Source organism: Mesocricetus auratus, unplaced genomic scaffold (assembly GCF_017639785.1).
Source record: "Mesocricetus auratus isolate SY011 unplaced genomic scaffold, BCM_Maur_2.0 Super-Scaffold_4256, whole genome shotgun sequence".
In the NCBI taxonomy this organism is placed as follows: Eukaryota; Metazoa; Chordata; class Mammalia; order Rodentia; family Cricetidae; genus Mesocricetus; species Mesocricetus auratus.
In genome coordinates, this window is record NW_024429182.1 from 561,599 (window position 1) to 583,884 (window position 22,286).

The 22,286-nt window shown below is 43.4% G+C and overlaps 1 protein-coding gene across 2 annotated transcripts in view; it reads left to right on the forward strand.

Moving 5' to 3' along the window:
- Positions 1-19,952, forward strand: part of LOC110343772 — a 36,091-nt gene extending 16,139 nt beyond the window's left edge. Inside the window, exons 2-4 of one of the 2 annotated variants that reach the window (XM_040741998.1) lie at positions 16,578-16,732; positions 17,295-17,545; positions 19,727-19,952. In XM_040741998.1, the coding sequence (XP_040597932.1) occupies positions 16,578-16,732; positions 17,295-17,545; positions 19,727-19,734 (414 nt within the window). In that variant the 3' untranslated portion in view covers positions 19,735-19,952. Of the gene's footprint in view, positions 1-16,577; positions 16,733-17,294; positions 18,123-19,726 lie in introns of those variants that run through there. The other variant, XM_040741996.1, reaches the window with a different exon arrangement.
- Positions 19,953-22,286: the final 2,334 nt, after the last annotated feature.

Here is a 22,286-nt window from a genome sequence, read left to right on the forward strand (position 1 = left end):
TTGTATTGGTAGAAACATTGCAAAATACAAAAATCACTATCTTATCTCTGTTAGGTACAATTCCCTAACATGCAAAATAGACATTGACCAGACTCATTTTATTTAGTTATTTTTTCTCCATTCTTTTAAAACTTTATTTATTTTGTTTTTTATTTTCCCCTTTTATTGAAAATATATTTTTTTCTATATCCTGATTATAATTTTTCCTCCCTCTACTTCTACCAGTTCCTTGCTATCTCCCCTTCCTATCCAGATCCATTCCCTTTTTGTGTCTCAATAGAAGAGAACAGGCTTCTAAGAGACAAGAATAAAAATGTAACAAAATAAAATGCAAATAAGATAAAACAAAGACCATCACGTCAAAGTTGGACAAGGCAAACCAGCAGGAGAAAAAGTACTCCAAGGGAAGGCACAAGAATCAGAGACCCACTGAGGCTCCAAATGACGCTGTAATGATAAACGGCACACTTGCTGAAAGTAAAACTAAGTATTTATTGTAGAAATTACTCACAAGATACCAAACAAGTAACCCAGATGAGCTGCAGAACCGGAAGCCGAAATCCAGGAAAAGAGACCAAGACTTCCTTTGGGCAGTCTTTTATGCCTTCCCCCGTAACGCCCCCTAGCCATGCCCAAAAGTGGGCCTAGCTAGTGACGTAGTTCACCGCCTATGTACGTATACGTCTTTACGTCCATCCGTATATATACGTCTTTAGTCATGCCTAAAGTGGGTGTGGTTAGCGGTGTGGTAAACCGCTCTTTTATTACCTCATCTGTATGCGCCTCTAGTAAGTCACATGGTTAATGGCGGCATACAGGCTTCCTCCTACAACCCACTCTTCACATACCTAGGAGTACCGTAAAAATACTAAACTGAAAGCTATAGTACATAAGCATAGAACCTGATGCAGACCTGTGTAGACCCCGTGCTTTCTGCTTCAACCCCTGTGAGTTCATAGAAGCTTTGCCAAGTTAATTTAGACAGCCTTGTTCTCTAGGTACCCTCCAACCCCTCCTTGTTTCTACTTTCTCTTGCAAGGGGTTCCCTGACCCTTGAGGGCTCGGATTTGATGGAGACTCCTATTGAGAGCTATATATTCCGATGTCTCTCTGTCTCTGTGTGTAGTGTCTGGTTGATGGTCTCTTATCTGTTCCTATCTGCTTTAAGAGGAATCATCTTCGGTGGTGGCTGAATAAGGTACTGGTCTATGAGTATAGCAGAGTATCATGAGGAGTCATGTTATCACTACTTTTATTTTTTAAAGACCAGTACTATTTGGTTTTGCCCTAGGTTTCTGGGCTAGCTAGTTTCTGGCTCTTGGTCACCCTTTCATGGAACAGGCCTTAAGTCAAACCAGACATTGGTTGGTTACTCCCACAATGTCTGTGCCACCATTGCCCTATCGTATTTTGCTAGGCAGTACAGTTTGTAGATCAAAGGTTTTGTGGCTGTGTTGGTGTTTATGTTTCTCCTATGAGAGCCTGCAGAGTAAGTACCTTCTCATGTCAAAGACACTAAAATGTAGGGGTGAAGATTCTATGTAGGCGCCAGCTTACAAGTTGTGTGGGTTTTGTGCTTAGTAATGGGCCTGACTGTCAGTTTGTTGAGAGAAATGTATTTTCTTGGCAATAGCCTGGGTTGTTTGAGGATTTCCACAGGACCCCTTTGGCCAACAACTCAATTGGATATAACCCAGTTTGTAGAGAGAAGCCTTTTCCTTGCCAGCCGCTTTGGTTTTTACCCACCAGTCGCCTGTATTCTGCCGTGCTGTAGTCCCCAAAATAACACACAAGATGCTGTATTATGAAGCTGTTGGCCTTGCATGTTTCTTACTGGCTAGCTCTGACTTAAGTATTTATCCCATAATTGTTAATCTAAGTGTTTCTCTTACCGGAGAAAAGTTCTGGACATCTTACTTCTCTGGCGGGCTATATCGTGACTCCCTGTGTTTCTCCTACCCAGAGTCCTCCTGGACTCCTAGTCCCACCTATCTTGCTTCCCTATTGGCCAACAGTGCTTTATTTACATATACACATGATTTCCACATCACCAGTTCCAGTACTGGAAGCTTTGTTTGGTGACAAGAGATAGCTATTTGGGACTCTGTCTCATTCATTATGTGGAGACTTCATTAGCATCTCCCTCATATATTTTAGGAAGTTTCCACTGCAGCAGGTTTCCATACTAACCCTCAAATACCCCTCAATTCTAGCAGACAAGACTCATTTTCTAAGGTGCTTATTATTATTACTTGTTTTCTTTTTCTTGAGACAGAGTTTTACTTATGTAGCTCTGGCTGTCCTGCAACACATTCTGTAGACCAGACTGGCCTAGAATTCAGAGATCTGCCTGCCTCCGCCTCCTGAGTCCTGGGATGGTGTGCCACTGCCCCCCTAGTCCCACAGCCTAAGATTCCTCTTTGGGTCGTGTTATGTTCCTCCCCCTCGAGATAGGGTTTCCCTGTGTAGCTTTGGAACTAGCTCTTGTAGACCAGTCTGGTGAGATCTACCTGTCTCTGCCCTCCCAAGCACTGGGATTAAAGGCATGTGCCACTATCCCCAGCCTAAGGTGCCTCTTCTTAAGACCCTACTGACTAAAGGTCCATATGCATGTCCAGGGGCTCACACAGCTTGGAGGAACCACTAAAATTGCCTGGAAAGTATTTTAAGGCATGGGTTATCATTAGAGCCACTGACTTGGCTCTTAAATGTAGTGATCCCTGGATTCTAGTTCTTAGAATGATTTGGTGGATCTGGGGTGGGTCTGGGGTCTGGTGATGGCTATGGGCCTAACACAGATGAAAAGACCTGAGGGTCAATTGGCTTGACCATTCAGGGTCTGTCCTCAATAACTCCTCTGCTAGTGCCCTTCTTCCTGACATCGAATGGTCCACATTCATCCCTGTCCCTGCACTGAGCCCAGGTCACACTGTGGCATTATGGTTTCTTAACATCATTCTGCATTTCCAGGCTGGGAGCTTTCTAAGACCAGATCTGACAGTGCACTTTGGTCTCCCCTGAAAAGCCCAATGCTTAGTTCCACATTAGCTCAACAGTGAGGCACTATGCCATGGTGATAGGACAGCTAGGGAGTTGGGAGCCTGGATTTAGTTTCCACATAGTCTATGCTGTGGTTTAAACATGAAATGTGGTCTCCAGCTGGTAGCTCTATTTGAGAAGGTATGGAATGTTTAGGAGATGGAGACTTGCTGAAGGAGAGGGTTCCCTGGGGTGGACCTTGAGGTTTTATATCAGGGCTCCACTTACTGTTCATTCTCTCCTTCCTAATTCTGCAATTTTTTTTTTGTTTTTTTGAGACAGGGTTTCTTTGTACTGTTTTGGAGGCTGTCCTGGAACTCGCTCTGTAGACAAGGCTGGCCTCGAACTCACAGAGATACACCTGCCTCTGCCTCCTGAATGCTGGAATTAAAGGCGTGTGCCACCAACTATGCAATTAACCAGCTGGCTCCCTGCTCCTGCCATGATGGAATGTGTCTCCTTGAATTGTAAGCCAGAATAAACTGCCCATCCTTAAATTGCTTCTTGTCAGATATTTTGTCACAGCAGTGAGAAAAGTAACTAAAACAGTCTATATCGGTGAAAAAATATGGCAGTGAATCTCTCCAATGCAAGCATCATTTTATTGGGAGACTTTTAAAAATGACTATTTCAATGTGATTGCTAGTTGACCTTGTGAAAGCTGTTTGTAGCCTCCTGGTTAATTTTTGTTGGTGATAAAACACAGTCAGGGAGGTCAGCTCCCAGGGTTGCAGAAAGAATGCCTTCAAAGTAGTGGGACTTAGAAAAAGTTCTTCTCTGTCTGAGTTTCTTCAAGAATAGACTGGTGGATTTTTTGTTTGTTTTGTTTTTCAAGACAGGGTTTCTCTGTGGTTTGGAGGCTGTCCTGGAACTAACTCTTGTAGACCAGATCTGCCTGCCTCTGCCTCCTGAGTGCTGAGATTAAAGGCATGCGCCACCACCACCCGTCAAGACTCACGAATTTTGATGGTAATTTAAGAATAAAGGAACACAGGCGGTGGTGGCACATACCTTTAACCCTAGCACTTGGGAGGCAGATCTCAGTGAGTTTGAGGCCAGTCTGGTCTCAAAGTGAGTTCTGGGACAGCCTGGACTGTTACACAGAAAAACCCTGTCTCACACAGCTAAACACTGAACTGAACTCCTGGAATCTAGTGACACAGAGGGGGGACTGAAGAGCAAAGGGGTCAAGACAGGGCTGGTTTAACCCACAGAAACATCTGACCTGTACAAGGGGGAGCTCTTGGACCATAGACTGATGGCTGCGAGGCCAGTGTGGGACTGATCCAGACCCCATGAATGTGGGTGTCAATGAAGAGGCCAGGCAATCTATAGGGCCTTGGTTAGTAGATCAGTATTTATCCATGGCATACAAATGAGATCCTCCATGGAGGGCCTCACCTGCCCTGGGGATCAGAGTGGGGATTGGGTGGGGGGTGGGGGGGGGAGGAGGGGAGGGAGAGGGAGCTGGGATTGACATGTGAAACAAGCTTGTTTCTAATTTAAATAAAAAAAAAACCAGCCAGGCGGTGGTGGCACATTGCCTTTAATCCCAGCATTCGGGAGGCAGAGGCAGGCAGATCTCTGTGAGTTCAAGGCTGGGCTGGACTGAAAGCCTCCAAAATAATACAGAGAAACCCTGTCTCGTAAAAACCAAAAAAACAAAAACAAAACAAACAAACAAAAAAACCCCAAAATACAAAAAGAAAGAAAGAATGAGAAAGCACATGCTTTTCTGATGGTAACCTCTTTTACTTCATCTTTAAAAAAACTCTTTCTTGACAATCTTTCTACATAACTACATCTCTTTGCATACAACTACATAACACTTCCCTTTCCATCTCCCATTCTTTTCCTCCTACAGCAAAGCCTCTGGAAAAATATGAATCACATTTTCAGGGTCACATGGCACTTCTTGAGCAAACAATAATAAACAGAGCCATACTGATCACAGTTTCTTTCAGGCTATGGATGTCACACTGACTGGCCAGTGAGTAATGCTTGGCTGTGCATGTAGCTCTAAGTGATCAGACAGAAAGTGACATTGAAATTCAGGATGTAAACAATAAACACTTAGTTGGTTGTAACTTGAGGTTAGGAGTGTGTGCAGAAAGTCCATACTGCAGGGAGTTATGTTGCTTCAAGCCTGACCTTGAATCAGCAATAAACATCCCGGAAGATGTCCTTGTGTATTTGTCTCCAGGAGTGATCAGTTTGTTTTGAATTTGTTCTGAAGTTTAAAATCAGCTCTCTTTGTCCTAGTATTATTTCTACTCATCAAAGTTATACGTCTTAAGAAGTCATCTTCCTGACCATCTGCAACCATAAGTGTGCCCAGTAGATGGAATATGGATCTGAGATAAACACCCAAGCAGTGGGGAAAACACTCATAGCTGTTTTTAGGGAAGGAATGTAATGGCACATGAGAAAAACTACAGATAGAAACAAGTGGATTCACAGTAAGTGACCCCACAGTCTTTTCCAAGTGGGGCTCCCCATTAGAGAGTTACCCATCTGGTGGGTCGACCTGTTGAATGCTAGTAGTCACCTGCTGTATACTCCCACAGTCTCTGGCAGTGATATGTACCTAGAAGTTTATGTACTTCTTTTGGGTTTCCCAATTCACTGGACTATAAATTTTCAAGATATTCCCTAACAGTCCTCTAGATTTCACTGTTATTCTCTTTTTAAGCTTTGTGTTTGCTAACTTTGGATTCATTTTGTTCTTGATGTACATAGTTAGATTATCAGAGATGTCTCTGATTTTTAGATGTAGACACTCATAGCTATAAACTCCTTTTTTCAATTGATTATAGAATTTTCTTTTATTTCTCTGTTTTCTTCAAGACCCTTTATTCCCTCTTTTAATATTTGTAAGTGACTGTCTTTATTTCTAATTTTGTCTTGAAGCCTGCATTGTTGGATAACTACTGCTGTTTAATTTCAGATTCTGTTTGCTTGGAATTTCACTTTTCTCCTTTTCACCTTCATCTTTGCCAGCAAGGTGAGTTTCTTGCAGACAGTTAGATCTTATTTTTAAAATTCATTTAGTTTGCCTATCCCCACCCCATACTTCCAGTCTAGGTCTTTTAATTGGAGAGGTCAGATTTTACATTTAGGGTTATTGAAAAATATGTACTAAGTTCTCCCTTCTTTGTTTTTAGGTTTGACTTAGTTTTGTTTTTCACTTGTTTTTGGGTTTTTGAGACAGGGTTTCTCTGTGTAGTCCTGACTGTCCTGGAACTCACTCTGTAGGCTAGGCTGGATTTATTTGTTTATTAAGTTAAAATGTTTGATTCTTTTCTAATCCTAACTTGTTTGTTCTTCCAATAAGATTTATTTTTTCTGTTCTTTTGTGTTTCTATTTCTCTTCTTCTCCTGTAGGTAGAACTCCTTTAAGTATCTTCAGTAATGCTGGTCATAGGTTGCTTTATGTTTATTCTGAGCATGAAAGTTCTTTATTTCTTTTTGCTGGCTGTAGTCATCTTGGTTCTAGAGCTTGAAATATACCAGTGTGTGCTTTCTGGTCTTTAATATTTCTGTTGAGGGGTCTGCTGTTATGCTGGTAGTTCACCTCTGTAAATAACCCGACACTTCTCCCTTACAGCTCAGTACTGTTTGCTCTGTATTCTTGGTATTTTTACTATAATATGCTGTGGAGAGGGTCTTTCCCAGTATCATGTCTATTTGTAGTTCTAAATGACTCCTGAACATAGGTGTCCACTTCTTTCCATATATCTCGGGAATTTTCTGCTGTAAGTTTTCTATGCTTTTAATTTTTATCCCAGTTCCCTCTTCTACATCACAGACTCATAGGTTTGGTCTCTTCTTTGTAGAGGTTTTGAATCTTGTATTCAGGGTTACTTGTTTTTTTTTTATTTTTTCCTAAGCTCTTGAGCTTGTGGTAGCCTTTTTTCCTCTTCTCCAAGTGTCCTTATTTTTCTTAGCTCTATTTGAATACACTATCCCCCCCTCCACTTTGTCTTTAATCCCAATATGCTTTTTGTGTGTGTGGCTGGTCTATTGGCTTGGTGATATTTTCCATTGCCTTTTTTTTTTTTTTTTTTTTTTTTTTTTGGTTTTACGAGACAGGGTTTCTCTTTATTGTTTTGGAGGCTGTCAGTCCAGCCTGGCCTCGAACTCACAGAGATCGACCTGCCTCTGCCTCCCAAGTGCTGGGATTAAAGGTGTGCACCACCACCGCCCGGCCCATTGCCTTTTTTATTATTTAGATTTTCCTTTTCTAATATTTCCATTTATTTTTCCCCTCAGAATCTCTTTTTGTTGAGTTTGTTATGCAATTTGCTGAATTTTTCACCAAGTCTTTAATTTATTTTGTCTCTTTGTGTGTGTGCATGTATTTTTTTGTGTGGGGGTATATATGTAATATGTGTTCATGAACACTTGACACAGCACGTGTGGACATAGAGGTCATTGCACAACTTTTGGTGTTGGTCTTCACTTCCCAACACATTTGAGAGTTGTGTACTACTGTGTATGTGTCGCTAGCCCACTAGCTTCCAAGGATTTCCCTGTCTCCACCTCCCATCTTGTCATAGGAGCATTGAGATTAGAGGTACATGCCATTGTGTCTGTCTTTTATGTGGGTTCTGGGGACTCACACTCAGGTCTTCATCACTTTACCAACTGATCCATCTTCCTAGCCCTCACCTGTGTTAAGAGAAGCTTTTTCTTTGAGAAAAGCCTTCCTTCCCGCCTGGTTCTAGATTGGCATCAGTCCCAAATAAACACACAGGAGGCTATATTAATTATGAAACTGTTGGCCTTGCTTGTCTCTTACTGGCTAGCTCTGACTTAAGTAATTACCCCATAATTGTTAATCTAAGTATGTCTCTTACCGGAGAGGTTTCCGGGCTTCCTACCCCAATGGCGTTACATCTCGAACTCTCTTGTGTTTCTCCTACCCAGAATCCTCCTGGACTCCTAGTCCCACCCATCAAGATTCCTATTGGCCAACAGTGCTTTATTAACAAATGTACAGGACTTCCCCCATCACACCTGAATCCTGCACTTCATCTGTTTGAGTCCTTTCTGAGGCTGCTGATCATTTGTAAAACTAGAATTTTGTAAAGGGAGGCTTTTTCCTTGAGAGAAGCCTTCCCGCCAGCCTGGTTCTAGAGCCGCATCAGTCCCAAATAAACACACAGGAGGCTATATTAATTATGAAGCTGTTGGCCTTGCTTGTTTCTTACTGGCTAGCTCTGACTTAAGTAATTACCCCATAATTGTTAATCTATGTATTTCTCTTACCGGAGAGGTTTCCGGGCTTCCTACCCCATGGCGTTACATCTCGACTCCCCCCGTCTTTCTCCTACCCAGAGTCCTTCTGGACTCCTAGTCCCTCCTATCTTGGTTCCCTATTGGCTCAACAGTGCTTTATTGACATAAGACTTCCCCAACAGAATTTTAAATCATATATCTGACATTTCAACTCTTCAAAGTATTTTGATTCAGTTATTAAGGAACTTTTGAGAACTTATGAATGATTTTTTGTCACATTGCTTTGTCTTTACCTATTTCTTATGTTCCTATGTTGCAACTTTCTTGTCTGTTGGAATCTCTTGCAGTTTTATATAGTCTTCTTATTAAGGATCCTTCTCTTGAGGGCTTCCCAGCACCACTTAGAGGAGAGATAACCAATTCATGTAATAGTAGTAACTCCAAGACATACCAGATACACACATACAACAAAAATCATTTAAAGACAACTAGCACATAATCAATAACCGTAGAAAAGAAAGTAAAACAGTATATAATAAACCATGTAGTTAAACATTAAAAAAAGTAAAAAAAAAACATTAAAGGAGAGAGTAAAGGAAGAAAAAAGGGAAAGAGATGTGGTTACATGAAAGGAAAAAAATTAAAGATTGTGAGGAAGAGATAAAAATCTGATTAAAAGACACAAATGTAATAAAATTATATAAAGAAGAGGATTTGGGATTGGAGAGGTGTCTCAGTGGTTGAGCGCTTATTTCTTTTGAAGAGGAACAGTATTCCATTCTAAGCATCTGTGATGGCCAGCTCACATCACCTATAAGTTAAGCTCCAGGGCATTCAGCACTGTTTTCTAGTTACTCCAGGTACCTACATGGGCATGATTACATATATTCAGGTACACAAACATAAATTAAAAAATATCTTCAAATACTCAAGTTACCTTCTGTGGGTCTCCTGTCTTCCCCTTGATTGGCTTTCCCTTCTCTAGTTCTCTGTCCTTTAACCCCAAGATCCACAAGGCTCCCTCTATCCTCAGCTCTGTGTCTTTGACCCAGAGAACCCAGTAGACTACTCCAAGGTGTCTCCTTCCTGCACTGTGTCTTCTTGGGATTTCCCTGAAAATAGGAAGCTGTAGCAATAACGATGCCATTTGTTTTGTCGCTGTCGGCAATGCATTGATAAAACCTGAAGACTGGGAAAGACTCCTCAAGGGGGATAGTTCCCAGGGGAAGGAGTGCTCTGACTCCAATCTCATCTTCCTGATGATCTAGGTAGATTTTCTGTACACTCCTTTCACCCTGTTTCTTCTGAGTAACATTTTTCTAGGGCATACTATCAGCTACCCTCATCCCTGGCCAGTTTGGTTCACCTGCTTGTGGGGCTTCTATCTGCAGTGGACTCAGGGAATATCACAAACCACGAATAAAATTAACCTATATTTAAACAAGTCCTGTGTATCTTAAACTGTGCATCTATACTACTTCAACAAAGACGCACCTCCCAATAGCGTCACTCCGTTTGGGGGCCATTTTCTTTCAAAATACCACAGTGGTCTTACAAATATCCTGATTGGGAGAAAAAACAGTAACTTACACATTTTATCATGTTTAAATCCTCTGGCATACCAGTAAAGCATTTATTTTCACTTTGCAGCCAAGAAATGAAAAGCTCAGCTGGGTCATTCCTTCCCCCAAGTTTCTTATTCAGTATAACCTGAGTTTGCATTGTTCTCCTTAAACACCACCCAGCCCTGCTAGGATGTGTGAGAGGATCATAGGTTGAATTCACTCTTCCTTGTCACTAGGATGTGGGTCAGGGCCAGGCTCAGCACCGGCTGTAGCTGGTTAGATCTACAGGGGCTCAATCCTTCTAGACCTTCTGAATTGCAACCCTCATGAGTCAGGAGTGCGGTGATTTATAATCACTGCCATTTGGTGTACACTGAGTTAAGAAAACAGTTCTGTCCCTTGATCATATGGGCCCAGAGCTGAACTGAAATGAGGCATAGCTAGAAAAAAAGAACCTATGCAAGATAACCCCTTATTTCCACACCTCTTTCAATGGCAGTTCATGTGCCTGCCAAGGCTCTTGGAGAAGCTAATGAGACCAACATCTGTCCTCTGGGAATTTGTCTGAACCAGGCTTCCCCAGGAAAAGTTGTAACTCACCTGCCTTCATCCAACTCCCGAGTGCAGAACTGGCTGGAGGTCAGTGAACTAAGTCTGGGAGGGTCTTTGAGGATGGAGTGGTTAATAGCAGTGCAGAAGGTCCCTGCAGCTCTGACTCAGTCTGTCTGGGGCCACCGCAGCATTGACCACCCTATTCTTGGCTCTCCTGCTTAATAACAGGCAGAGGTTAAGTTGCATCAAAGTTGGGCAGGTAGCCTCCACACTTGCCTTTGGAGACCTTTTTAATTCACAAAGACTCATTCCATAGGAAGGTAGGTGGCCCCCTAAGTTCTAAAGAGCTGGGGCAGGCCCAGCAGAGTCTGCACTAGCATTTACTCCTAGTCAATCACTTTCTTCCTATGAAGAGAGAACTCCAGGCACAAATGGAAACTTTCTTCTCACCAGGAGACAGCACATCCTCTCGAGGTGTGGTGTTCCCATACTCCTCTAACTAGTGCCCACATCTGTACAATATTTGTGGCACATCACACAGCCAGGATCCAGGGGAAATGGAACAATGCTGAAGGTGAGATCAGAGAGAACCGGTTCCAGATCTACGGCTGCGACTGTGCTGAACTATCTGTATGGCTCCTGGCTGGATATATAGTTGTGAGCCTCAAGTTCATCTGTACAATGGGGTGATAACAAAACCTATTTGGAAGACTGTCAGTCACACAAGTTAGTATGTGGACTAGTCATGCAGGAAACGTCTAATGAATGACAGTGTTTGTTATTTTAGGACTGACCTTTACACTGTCGCCTTTGCCACAATAAAAGGGAGAACTGTGAACAAAAATAATCAAAGCTACAATTTCTCCCAGTGGAAATACAACACAGGTCCATTTGACCTGGACTTTGTTTCCAGTCTCTTCTTCGTTGCCTAGCTGTGCCTTGCTGTTACCCAGGGAGCGTGAATCCTGCATGTCATAGTGATAACCAAAGCTACTTAGAAATAGCTCCACTGTTATTTAGCAAATTATTTTTAATCTGATGGGTAAACTTACATCAGTGCAGCTGCTCATGTCAAAGAAAAGGGACAGAGCAAGGGGTGTTTTGGGAGCCTGCTGGGCTTGCTTCAGAAGAGAAGGCTTGTTATCTTGTATCCTGTCTACAACTGTGATATTTCTACTGGGGTAAGCTGTCACTGTCTGGTCGCTGTCGGCAATGCATTAATAAAACCTGAAGACTGGGAAAGACTCCTCAAGGGGCATAGTTCCCAGGGGAAGGAGTGCTCTGACTCCAATCTCATCTTCCTGATGATCTAGGTAGATTTTCTGTACACTCCTTTCACCCTGTTTCTTCTGAGTAACATTTTTCTAGGGCATACTATCAGCTACCCTCATCCCTGGCCAGTTTGGTTCACCTGCTTATGGGGCTTCTATCTGCAGTAAGACTCCCTGGACTCAGGGAATATCACAATTGTTTTCTCATCTAGAGACAAGCTTCCCCCAGTATTATCAGGCATTAGCTCAAATGTTACTTTCTTAGAGGAACCCTTACTTACTGACTGTAGGGTTCCTCTGCCATGGCAGAAATGAAGATAATTCAAAAGAGATATTTATTCCCCTTTGGCTCTTAGAAGATTGAAACAATGGTCCCCCAAGGAATTAGAATTTCCTTTAGAATCTCATGTGGAGAGAAGGAAAGGCCTGGTACGAGCCAGAGGAGGAACATATCTCATAGAAGGAGATTTTGCACAGTTCTGACAATTTATCATATCACTTTGCAGGAGATACCGGAACCCAGACAATGGTGATGGGTAGACCACACTCTGACTAAGGTTACTTAGTTATGCATATCTCTTGCCTTCTGTTTAAACTTAGACCTCATGTCAGAACTCCAAAGACGAACTTTGGTAGGGAGTCATTGGACCACTTTGCTCCTTTTCCCAATATGGCCACATTGAATAAATTTCCCCTTTCTGCTTTTCACTATTACTTTTGTTTGTTTGTTTGTTTAAAATGACCTATTGAAGACAGGTGGACTAGCCTAGCTTGCCAGGGCTTCTAGGGCCTAGGTCCTGACTCTAATAACTCAGGTAAGAATTCTACCTTCCTAAAGCAGCTTTGCCTCACCAGCGGTCTCTTCCAGTGCTGGATGAGTGGATGTCTGGCTTAGTGATGCCTTCTAATGACTGTAGCTCCAGGTGGTGTCTGACTTCAAGGACCAGGATGATTCCAGGTAAGAGCTGTCCAGCTCAGCACCTCAAAGCCATGAAAGGTGCCCCATTTTGCTGGTGTTGGATTCCTTAGAACTGGAGTTACAGACAGTTGTGAGCTGCCATGTGAGTGCTGGGAATTGAACTCGGGTCCTTTGGAAGAACAGTCAGTGCTCTTAACCACTGAGCCATCTCTCCAGCCCCCCATTTTGCTGGTGATAAGCTAAGGTTCCAAGTGATGAGAAAACTATTCCTTTGCTATGTTCCTGGATGGTGGTTGTAGAGGAGGTAAGAGGGTGGCAGCAGTCTTAGCCTGGGTTCTTGGCCTCTGTTCTTACTGTCATGTCTGCCTGCCCTGCTTACCCAGTGACTCCTGGTAGTCTGCATTTCCCACCCAACGAGTAATTTCTGGAGAACTCTCTTTCATCATTTCCAGTCCCCATGGGGAGCTCTTTTCTCTCCAGCTAGGTATTAGGGTTAGTTAGCATCACGATTTTGGTAAGTATAAGAATTATGTTGGGCCGGGCGTTGGTGGCGCACGCCTTTAATCCCAGCACTCGGGAGGCAGGGGCAGGCAGATCTCTGTGAGTTAGAGGCCAGCCGTGTCTACAGAGCGAGTTCCAGAACAGCCTCCAAAACAACACAGAGAAACCCTGTCTCGAAAAACCCAAAAAAAAAAATTATGTTGGGCAAGGATACATTCCAGATGGAACACAGTGCTAAGCAAACAATAGCTAGAATAGAATAATCTTTGTAGAAAAATATATGCAGGTATTTTGTCATCTTGTGGGGGGAGTGCATGCCTTCTTCAATAAGTCAAAAAATCCAGATGCTATAAACAGCAAGGCTATTTAAAACTAGACTATTTAAAAACAACTCAGATTAACACAAAGCACCACACACAGAGAAAGAGGCACAGGCACCAGACTTCCTCTTTAACAAAGAACTAAAACATTTAATAGACTCAATGAGAACAAAGTCAAAGTAGACCCCCCAGTTTTTAAAACAGGCAGAGGATGTGGCTGGGGAGATAGCTCAGTGGTTAAAAGCCCATACTGGTCTTTCAGAGAATCCCGTTCAGTTCCCATCACCAACATCTGGTGGCTCACAATCACCTGTAACTCAAGATCCAAAGGATCTGATGCCCTCTTCGGACCCTATGGAAACCTACCTGCACTCACGTGCACCTATGATCTCTGACATTAACAATAAATGAAGGAGTAATTTTAGCAAATGGTATTATTTTGAAGTTATATAATTAAAATATTAAAATCAGTTTTATGTTTCCTTTTGTTTAATTTTGCTACTAGAAAATCTGATTTATGCTTGCATATTTTAGTAGACAGGTTTTCTAGAATATAACTGAGGTAATGCTTGTGGGCTATGAAGAGGTGTCATGGAGAGACTCCCTGACCCTTAATTAACAAGACCCCTGTGCCTAAGAGTTTGCATTAATCCATCCTGGGATGAGGATAGATTGGGAGGGGCCATATAAATCTTGGTTGGCTTCTGACCTTGTTGGGTTAAAAATTGGACACATCTCTGCACTCTTACTTCCTGGTTTCTTCTTGATGTGACATGGAGGAGTGGGGTTATCATTGAGGCCCCGTGCTCTCAGAAAAGTGGATAAGAATCTTTCCTAGCCCATTTTAACCATGATGCATAAAGGGTACTGTATCAGGCTTTCTCTTTGAGGCCACCAACCAGCTCTCAAATCATGACACAGAGACTTACTAGTTTTGAATGCCTAACCTTAACTTAGTTATTTTCTGGCTAGCTCTTTTAACTTAAATTGACCTGTTTCTCTTTATATTTTGCTTCGGGGTTTTTTACTTTTCTTCTGTATATCTTCCTGTCCCTGCTTCTCATGTCTGCCGGCTGGTAGGCTGTCTGGCTTCTGCCCCTGGGCCTGTCTCTCATTCTCTCCTTCTTCTCTAGTTTCTCCTCTCAAGCCTAGATTTCTCCTATTCATTCTCTCTGCCCGAGAGCCCTGCCTATGCTTTCTCTGCCTAGCTATTGACCATTCAGCTCTTTATTAGACCAATCAGGTGCCTTAGTCAGGCAAGGTGAAACAAATGCAACACATCTTTGCATAATTAAGCAAATACAGCGTAAACAAAAGTAACACACCTTTACACAGTTGAAGAAATATTACGCAGCATAAACAAACATAACACGTTTTTGCCCATTTAAAATAATATTCCATAACAGGGTGCTCCTGACAGTAGTTTCTGGTCTCTCAGAGTCATATGGGCAGTTTTACAGATCTTGGTGCCACAATGGGACCACTTTGGATGGAGAGCTTTCAAATCAAAGCTGGATGAATATGCGTATTATGGTCTGGATATGAAATGTACCCCCAGGACTATGTGTTTGAACACCTGTGCCCCAACTGGTAATGTTATTTTGGAAGGTTGTGGGCTGGTTGGCTAAGGTAGGTCACTGGTGGTGGGCATTTGAGGGTTGTAGTTCAGCCCTATTTCCAGTCATATTCTTCTGTTTCCTTATCCACATGAAGTAGCTGTGCTGCAGGTTTCCACCACCACAGATGAAGCTACCTCAACTGCTATGCCTTGATGAACTGATACCTCTGAAACTATGAGCCAATGTAAATCCTTCCTTCCTTCCTTAAGTATATTTTCTCACAGCAACAAGAAAAGTAACTAATATCAAAAATTGATACCAGAAAGTAGGGTTGTTGTGTGATGTACTTGATCATATAGTTATGGCCTTTAGAACCTGATTGTGGAGGAGTTTGGAGTGGCAGACTAGAGAATGCTTTAAGAACAGATTAATGGAGTTTTTTTTTTTTTTTTGGTTTTTCGAGACAGGGTTTCTCTGTGGCTTTGGAGGCTGTCCTGTAACTCGCTCTGTAGACCAGGCTGGCCTCGAACTCAAAGAGATCTGCCTGCCTCTGCCTCCCGAGTGCTGGGATTAAAGGCATGTGCCACCAACGCCCGGCTAATGGAGTTTTAATGTGGGATTCAGTGGAAAATGTGGATAGCAAGGACTGTTGCTCGTGTGGTTCCAGAGAGGAACAAAGACCTACTTAGAAATTGACGAGATGTCATTTATATTATATGTTGCCAAGCAATCTAGCTATATTTTGCCCCTGAAATTTCTTCTGTGAAATAAATTAGTTCAAAAAAGAGAAACAGCCAGGTGGCGGCATGGTTGTTTCTTGCTGCTTTTAGTCAGATTTACACTGTCTAAAGGAGCAAAAAACACACAGCAGAGAGGTATGAAAAATGTGGAATTTGGTATGGAAACGAGCATGAGTATACTTAAAATAGTGAGCAAGGTGGGTGTGGACAAACCATTAAAGCGAAGCTCTTTGCACTAGATCATGGAAAAAAAGATAGTTTAAGGGAAAGACCCCACCCATTGAATGCTTCAATAATAGTAGTGAAAGGAGAGTTCTGGGGCTCCCTGCTTGAATAGGGTAGCCTAGGTAAGTGTTTTCCCAGCTTCAGGTACCCAGGCACTCAAAGGCTACTGTAGCCATGGTCCACAAAGGGTCAGCTACTGCTTAAGCTGGCAGCAGAACTTGACGTCATATTGCCACTCATGCTAAGTAATATGTAGTGGGAACAGATTTCCTACGTGAACCTCCCCAGTTGGCTATAGGCGAATCTTAAAGTGGAAACCTTGGGGCGTTAGTGATTCTAGGAATGTGGGGTGTCTTCTGAGAAAAACTTCAAGCACTGAGTGGAACAAGCCCAAGAGGGAGCCCCTGTGCTTCAGGTGGCAGAGCTATAGGAGCAGGACTTCCATGCCCACTAGAGTGCATATCACACCCTCTTGGGCCCTGGATCCTGGACATGGAGTTACAGGGTTTACTGTGTACCACATTCAGCTTTTTGCGTTGCTTTGTTCCTTTCTTTTCTATTCTCCAGTTCTCTCTTTAATGAAATGTTAGCTCTGTGCCCATTGTACATCAAAAGGGTGTGTGACCTATTGTTTTGTTTCTACAGGAACTCACAGCTAAGAGTTTGCTTGAAATATCAGAAGAAACTTTGGACTTTGAAATGTTGAGACTGTTGAAAACATTGGGTCTCTTGAAGTTGAATCGTATTCCTTTTCCTGTATGGGATGTCATGAGCCTTGGAGGTTGGAGCAGAATGCTAAGGTTTGGATCCCCCCCAAAAAGCTTCTGGGGCCCAGTTCATATTTTAACACCTTGTCACCAAATGGGAGGAGTTTGCTTGGAAGTGTTATAGGGACTGGTTAGCAGAAGTGGGTCATTCCTGGCCCCACTGTGATTCCATTTTGTCTGCCTCTTGATCTATCACACTGTGAAGAAGCATGCCTCTAGCTTCCAATACCCAGATGGAGCTGCTGTAATTATCATGCTCTCTCCACCACAGTGGATGGAAATCCTCTAAAACTGTGAGCCAGAACCAGTTCTTCCTCTCCAAAGTTGCTTCTGCAAGGTATTCTATTACAGTTATGAAAGTTAACTAATCCTAGGGGATATAGGAAGCCAAGGACCCTTTAGCCAAGTTCCCATCAGTCCTCTGGGACTACTAAAGTCTATTTTCCTAAGCACAAAGGTGAGCTAGAATCCCAAGGGATTGAAATGTTATGAATCAATTGGAAGAGGGAGAGCAGGGCCAGTTTGTGGCTGGATTTTTGCATTCCCCTTCACAAGAGTTTCCCTCATAAGTGGTTGTTTCTTGTTTCCTTTGAAGAACTAAAGCTTTGGGGATATTTGCTGCCCATACCCAGATGATCATACTCTTCACCGTGTTACTTGTAGAGAGCATTCGGTGCGGAACAAAGAGCCTCACCACGCCGTCTAATAAGAACTACGATGCAAATACATCACATCGGGTATTTTTCCTCTCATGCAGCAATTCCTTAGAAGAAGGTACAGGGCTTGCACAGGGCTCTGCTGCATTCAGGAGCCCAGACTTCTGCTTTTTCTGTACTGCCGCCATCGGTGAGTGTGTGGCTTCCATTACCTCGTTCTCAAATTGTTCAGCCTGGAAGTTCCAGCCATCATGTCTACAACCTCATGAGGAAAAAGATGCAGAGAAAAGAAAAATCAGCCACTTTCTTACAAAATTGTAACCAGCTACCTTTCTCTGCCCACATTTCTCTGACTGAGATTTCATCACTCAGGTGTAGTTTTCTAATTGGGTGAATGAACTGGGGGATCTACTCAGAAGGGATAAAAGGGACACTGGCAGATGTTGTGCTTTGAATGTAAAATGCCCCTTGTAGGTTTGATGTGTTTGAACACTTAGTTCCCAGCTGGTGGTGCTGTTTTAGGAGCTCATGGGACCTTTGGGAGGCAGAACCTCATTGGAGGAAGTATATCACCAAGGGTAGGACTTGAGGGTTAGAGCCTGGCCCCACTTGCTGACTGGTCTTTGCTCCCCAGTTTGCCCAGATGTGAGTGAGAAGCCTCATGCTCCCACCATTACCTCAAGAGCCAACCTTTCATCAATGCCTTCCTTGGCATGATGCACTGCACCCTCAAATTATGACCCCAAATAAATCTTCCCTTAAGTTGCTTCTTGCTGTCTATTTGGTCACAGTGGCAAGACAAGTAATAAACACGGGAGTTTACATTACCCTCTGCAGGGCACTCAAGTCCTTGAACACACTTCACCCTAGAGAGCTCAGTCTGCTCCCTTGTTTCTGCAGCACGGACGTGGCTCATCACACCAGGCAGACACGGAGAGATATTATACAGCTCTCTTGGCTCGTGTGCCCAAATGTAGAACCAGCTGTTGACTAAACCAGGGATCCGGTGTCTCATTCAGCTTTTGGAAACCCGAGCCAATGTGGTAGTTTCCACTCACCACACTGGGTTCATTTATGGGGGAATTCAGCACTGCCCTAGGGCTGGGCTGGAGACTGCAGTGTATATTAGGGTATTTATGTTCCATCCTCCCAAGGTGACTTGCTCTCTGCACACACTTTCCAATTACTCTCCTACCACTTTGGCATATATATAATATGTTGTATAGGTATGTGCTTGCGTGTTGCGTAGGTGTGCATGTACCTGCGGAAGCCAGAGATCAGTCTGGGATGTCATTCTTTAGGATGACATCTACCTTGTTTTATTTGTTGAGACAGTACTTCTCATTGACTTGGAAATTGCTGATTGGACTAAACTGGTCAGCCGGTGAGCCTTAGGAATGATTGTCTCCATCTCCTCAGTGCTAAGGCTATAAGCACATGCCACTGTACCCAGGTTTTTCATGTGGGCTCTGGGGGAATTGAACTCAGACCTTTATGCTTTCAAGACAAACACTTTACTGACTGAGCTATCTCCCCAGCTCCCCAACTGTCTTTTTCATGCACCCAACTAAATTCCCCAAGCTCCATCCCCGCAATCCAAATACACACATACTAAGAACAGAAACTTCTAGAGTTACTGTCTATCAACCCTAACAGCCCAACAGATGTAAATGGTGTCCAGAGGGATGCCCTTTGTGATCTGTTGAATGGGGGAGGGGTACTTTGTTATACATCCTGTCCTCTGGGCAACTTCACAAGTCAAATATTGGGTCTAATTTTAAAAACCGTTTTTCTAACACTGGTTTTCAATTTAATCACCCAGAGTTAACAATATGCGATCGGTTTCCCTTAACAAATGACCTCCTTTAAGTTCATTAGCTCATAATTAATTTGCTAGAAGGTAACCAAGATAATTAACACTCCTGATTAGAGACAGGCAAAAAGAGGAGCCTCCTTTTTCATGGTCAAGGCAAACATTGATTAAAATCTGAGCTGTTTTCTAATTTTCCTTACAATTTAATTCAATGAAAGTGGTGATGGGTAATTTGTAGTAGTGTTAAGAAACCTAAATTGGTGGAAAGATGAGCAGTTCCTTCCATTGAACTCTTCATCACTAGCTCCTATGGTGGGTAATTTTGCTTTATTTACTTCAAATACAAAGACATGAGGCAAAATAATTGAGTGGTATCTGACTATTTTAATGGAGTCTTTGAATAGTTGGAGTCTCTTTGAACTTGGTAGGAACAAGGCTGGGCTATGGTGAGTGGATTCATGGGTAGCTGTCATTCTCATAGACATTACCTTTCAAGCGGTCCATCCCACAGTGGTCTACAAAGCCTTTCCCTCTGCTCTCTTGTTTGGTTCCACACAGCTCTGTGATGAAGATAATGAGGAGGGACCAATCTCATGAGCCTATAAGATGAGAACACAGTGCCAGAGAAGACAATAGAAGTATTGCCAGTGCCCAGGAACTGGGCTCCCTGCAGGCTGAGCTCTGATCTCCGTTCTCCTGGAGGCTAAGGACAATGTCAGGTGATTCAGGCCTTCTTGAATCTCTTGTGTCTCTAAAGGTCACCTGCACACATTCTCTGAGTAGGATTAAAGAGATCGAGGCGTCCAAGGAAGTCTTCACTGCCACAACCTTAGGTTTTGTATCCTGGGAAGCCCAGGTCTGAATCACCTAGCTGGCGTGTGATTGAGACCCACCTGCCAGGCCTGTGCTAAGCATTTTGGTGCATCATCTGCTTTAGTTCTTACGACAGCATTGGTGATGTGCATGTTGACAGCAACTTCATGTTTAATTTATTTTGAGTTCATTTCCTGATGAGGAAATAGCTCAGAGGGAAAGCTCAACTTGTCAAAAGACAAAGCTAAAGGTGACAGCGCAGACCAATGCTCTTCTACTCTTCTGACTGGGGTTTCTGGAAGTAGGCGTGGGGAATGGGAAGGAATCCCATTGCCTCATATGGCTTTGGAAGTACTATATGTGTGTGTGTGTGTGTGTGCGCGCGCGTGTGTGTGTGTGTGTGTGTGTGTGTGTGTGTGTGTGTGTGTGTGTGTGTATGAATGAGAGAGAGAGAGAGAGAGAGAGAGAGAGAGAGAGAGAGAGAGAGAGAGAGACCCTCAGTATGGAAGCCAGGAGCCTCCTTGAATCCCACAGGCAGGTAAGATCCTTCAGGGAACTGATCTCCTAGTCTTAAAGACAGAATGCCATCAAGAAAATCTGCTTTTCTTCCTGGATTTCCTGATAGGGAGTCTTTGTCCAAGGATAGAGATAGATACAGTGGGCCTACTCAGTGTAGCTGGGGCTAGGGCTCAGGTGTGGGGGTTCCAAGCCTTCGGCATTTTTGGTGAGTCCTTCCAGAGCAAGGAACATTTGCTCTTTGGGTAGGAAATCTGGAGCAGGAGGTAGGCACTGCAGGGGAACAGAGATCCTCGGGGCCATGAACAGCACTCCAAGGACAGCCAGCCCAGATCCCAGTGTGGAGGTGGGCAAGATCCAGAATCACAGCTGACCCAAGAAGCTGTGATTTATAATTTATACCCAGTTCCTTCCAGGAAGGACTGGCAGTATCTGCCAGGGGATTTGTAACTGTGGGTTTTGCTTTGATGATGCTAAAGAGATTTAGATGGTCCCTGGGGTTAAGTGGTACTGAATTCAGACCATCTGTGAAGCAGCATCTCGTTTAGCAACTGCTTTCATCCTCACAGGCCTACTGCAGAGTCAGATGCTCCTCTCGGTGTGACAGATGGAGAAACAGGCTCAGAGGCAGAAGTGACTTGCCCAAGGTCCCACACCTTGGGGAAGGCAGAAGTGAAACTCTGAGCTTTTTGGTTGGAGTGGCATCCAAGACTCTTCCATGGGAAGCAGATGGTGATAGTGTTGTCCATTTCTTGTCCAAATCTCTTGCAGGCCTGCAGCCATTTTAGGCATGACCCAGCCCTGCAAATTACCCAGATGGTTCTAGTCACCCACTGTTCTCACTCATGTTTCCCTGGGACCAGTTCTATCCAAAACATGGGTCTTGGCTGAATAAATTATTACCCATCACACCAAGGAAGGAGGGGATGGAATGAGCATATCCCGCCCCCAGGCATAAAGACACTTCTCATCCCTGTAAACAAAGGGTTGGACTGTAGATGATGAGCTCCTTAAGAATATGGCCCTGGAACCTAACTATTTGATTCTAATGTTGGTTTTACCATTGGGTATTTATTGGCCAACTGGGCCTGCCATACAAGTACTGTAGATGCCCAAGGTCAAATATAGGAAGATTGGTTGCTTCTGAAGTCTCTTTGGCTTGCAAATGGATGGTACCTCATTATGACCACACATGCTTCCCCCCCATTGTTTCTTCCTCTTATATAAAAACTTTTTATGTGTATGTGTGTTTTGCCTGTATGACTACCTGTGTACTGTGTGTGTGTGTGTGTGTGTGTGTGTGTGTGTGTGTGTGTGTGTGTGCAGTAGCTGTGGAGGTCAGTAGCTTGGGACTAGAATTACAGATGGTTGTGGACTTCTATGTGGGTGCTAAGAACCCAACCTGGGTTCTTTGCAAGAGCAACCAGTACTCTTAACCACTGAACCATCGCTCCAGACTCTCTTCCTCTCCTTATAAGGACAACAATCATACTGAGTTGGAGACCTACACTTACAACTTCATGTAACATTATATCATAGGCTGTGTCTTGAAATAGTCACACTGGGGTTTAGGGCTTCAATAGATGGACATTGAGCTAAGGTTAGGGGAAATATAAGTAGATCATAACAAGTGACCTTATCCAAGAGCCTCCCTAAATCTCAGTTGTTGTATCTGTTACATGGCAATATTAAAAGTAACTAGACCGGGCGGTGGTGGTGCACACCTTTAATCCCAGCACTCGGGAGGGAGAGGCAGTTGGATCTCTGTGAGTTCGAGGCCAGCCTGGTC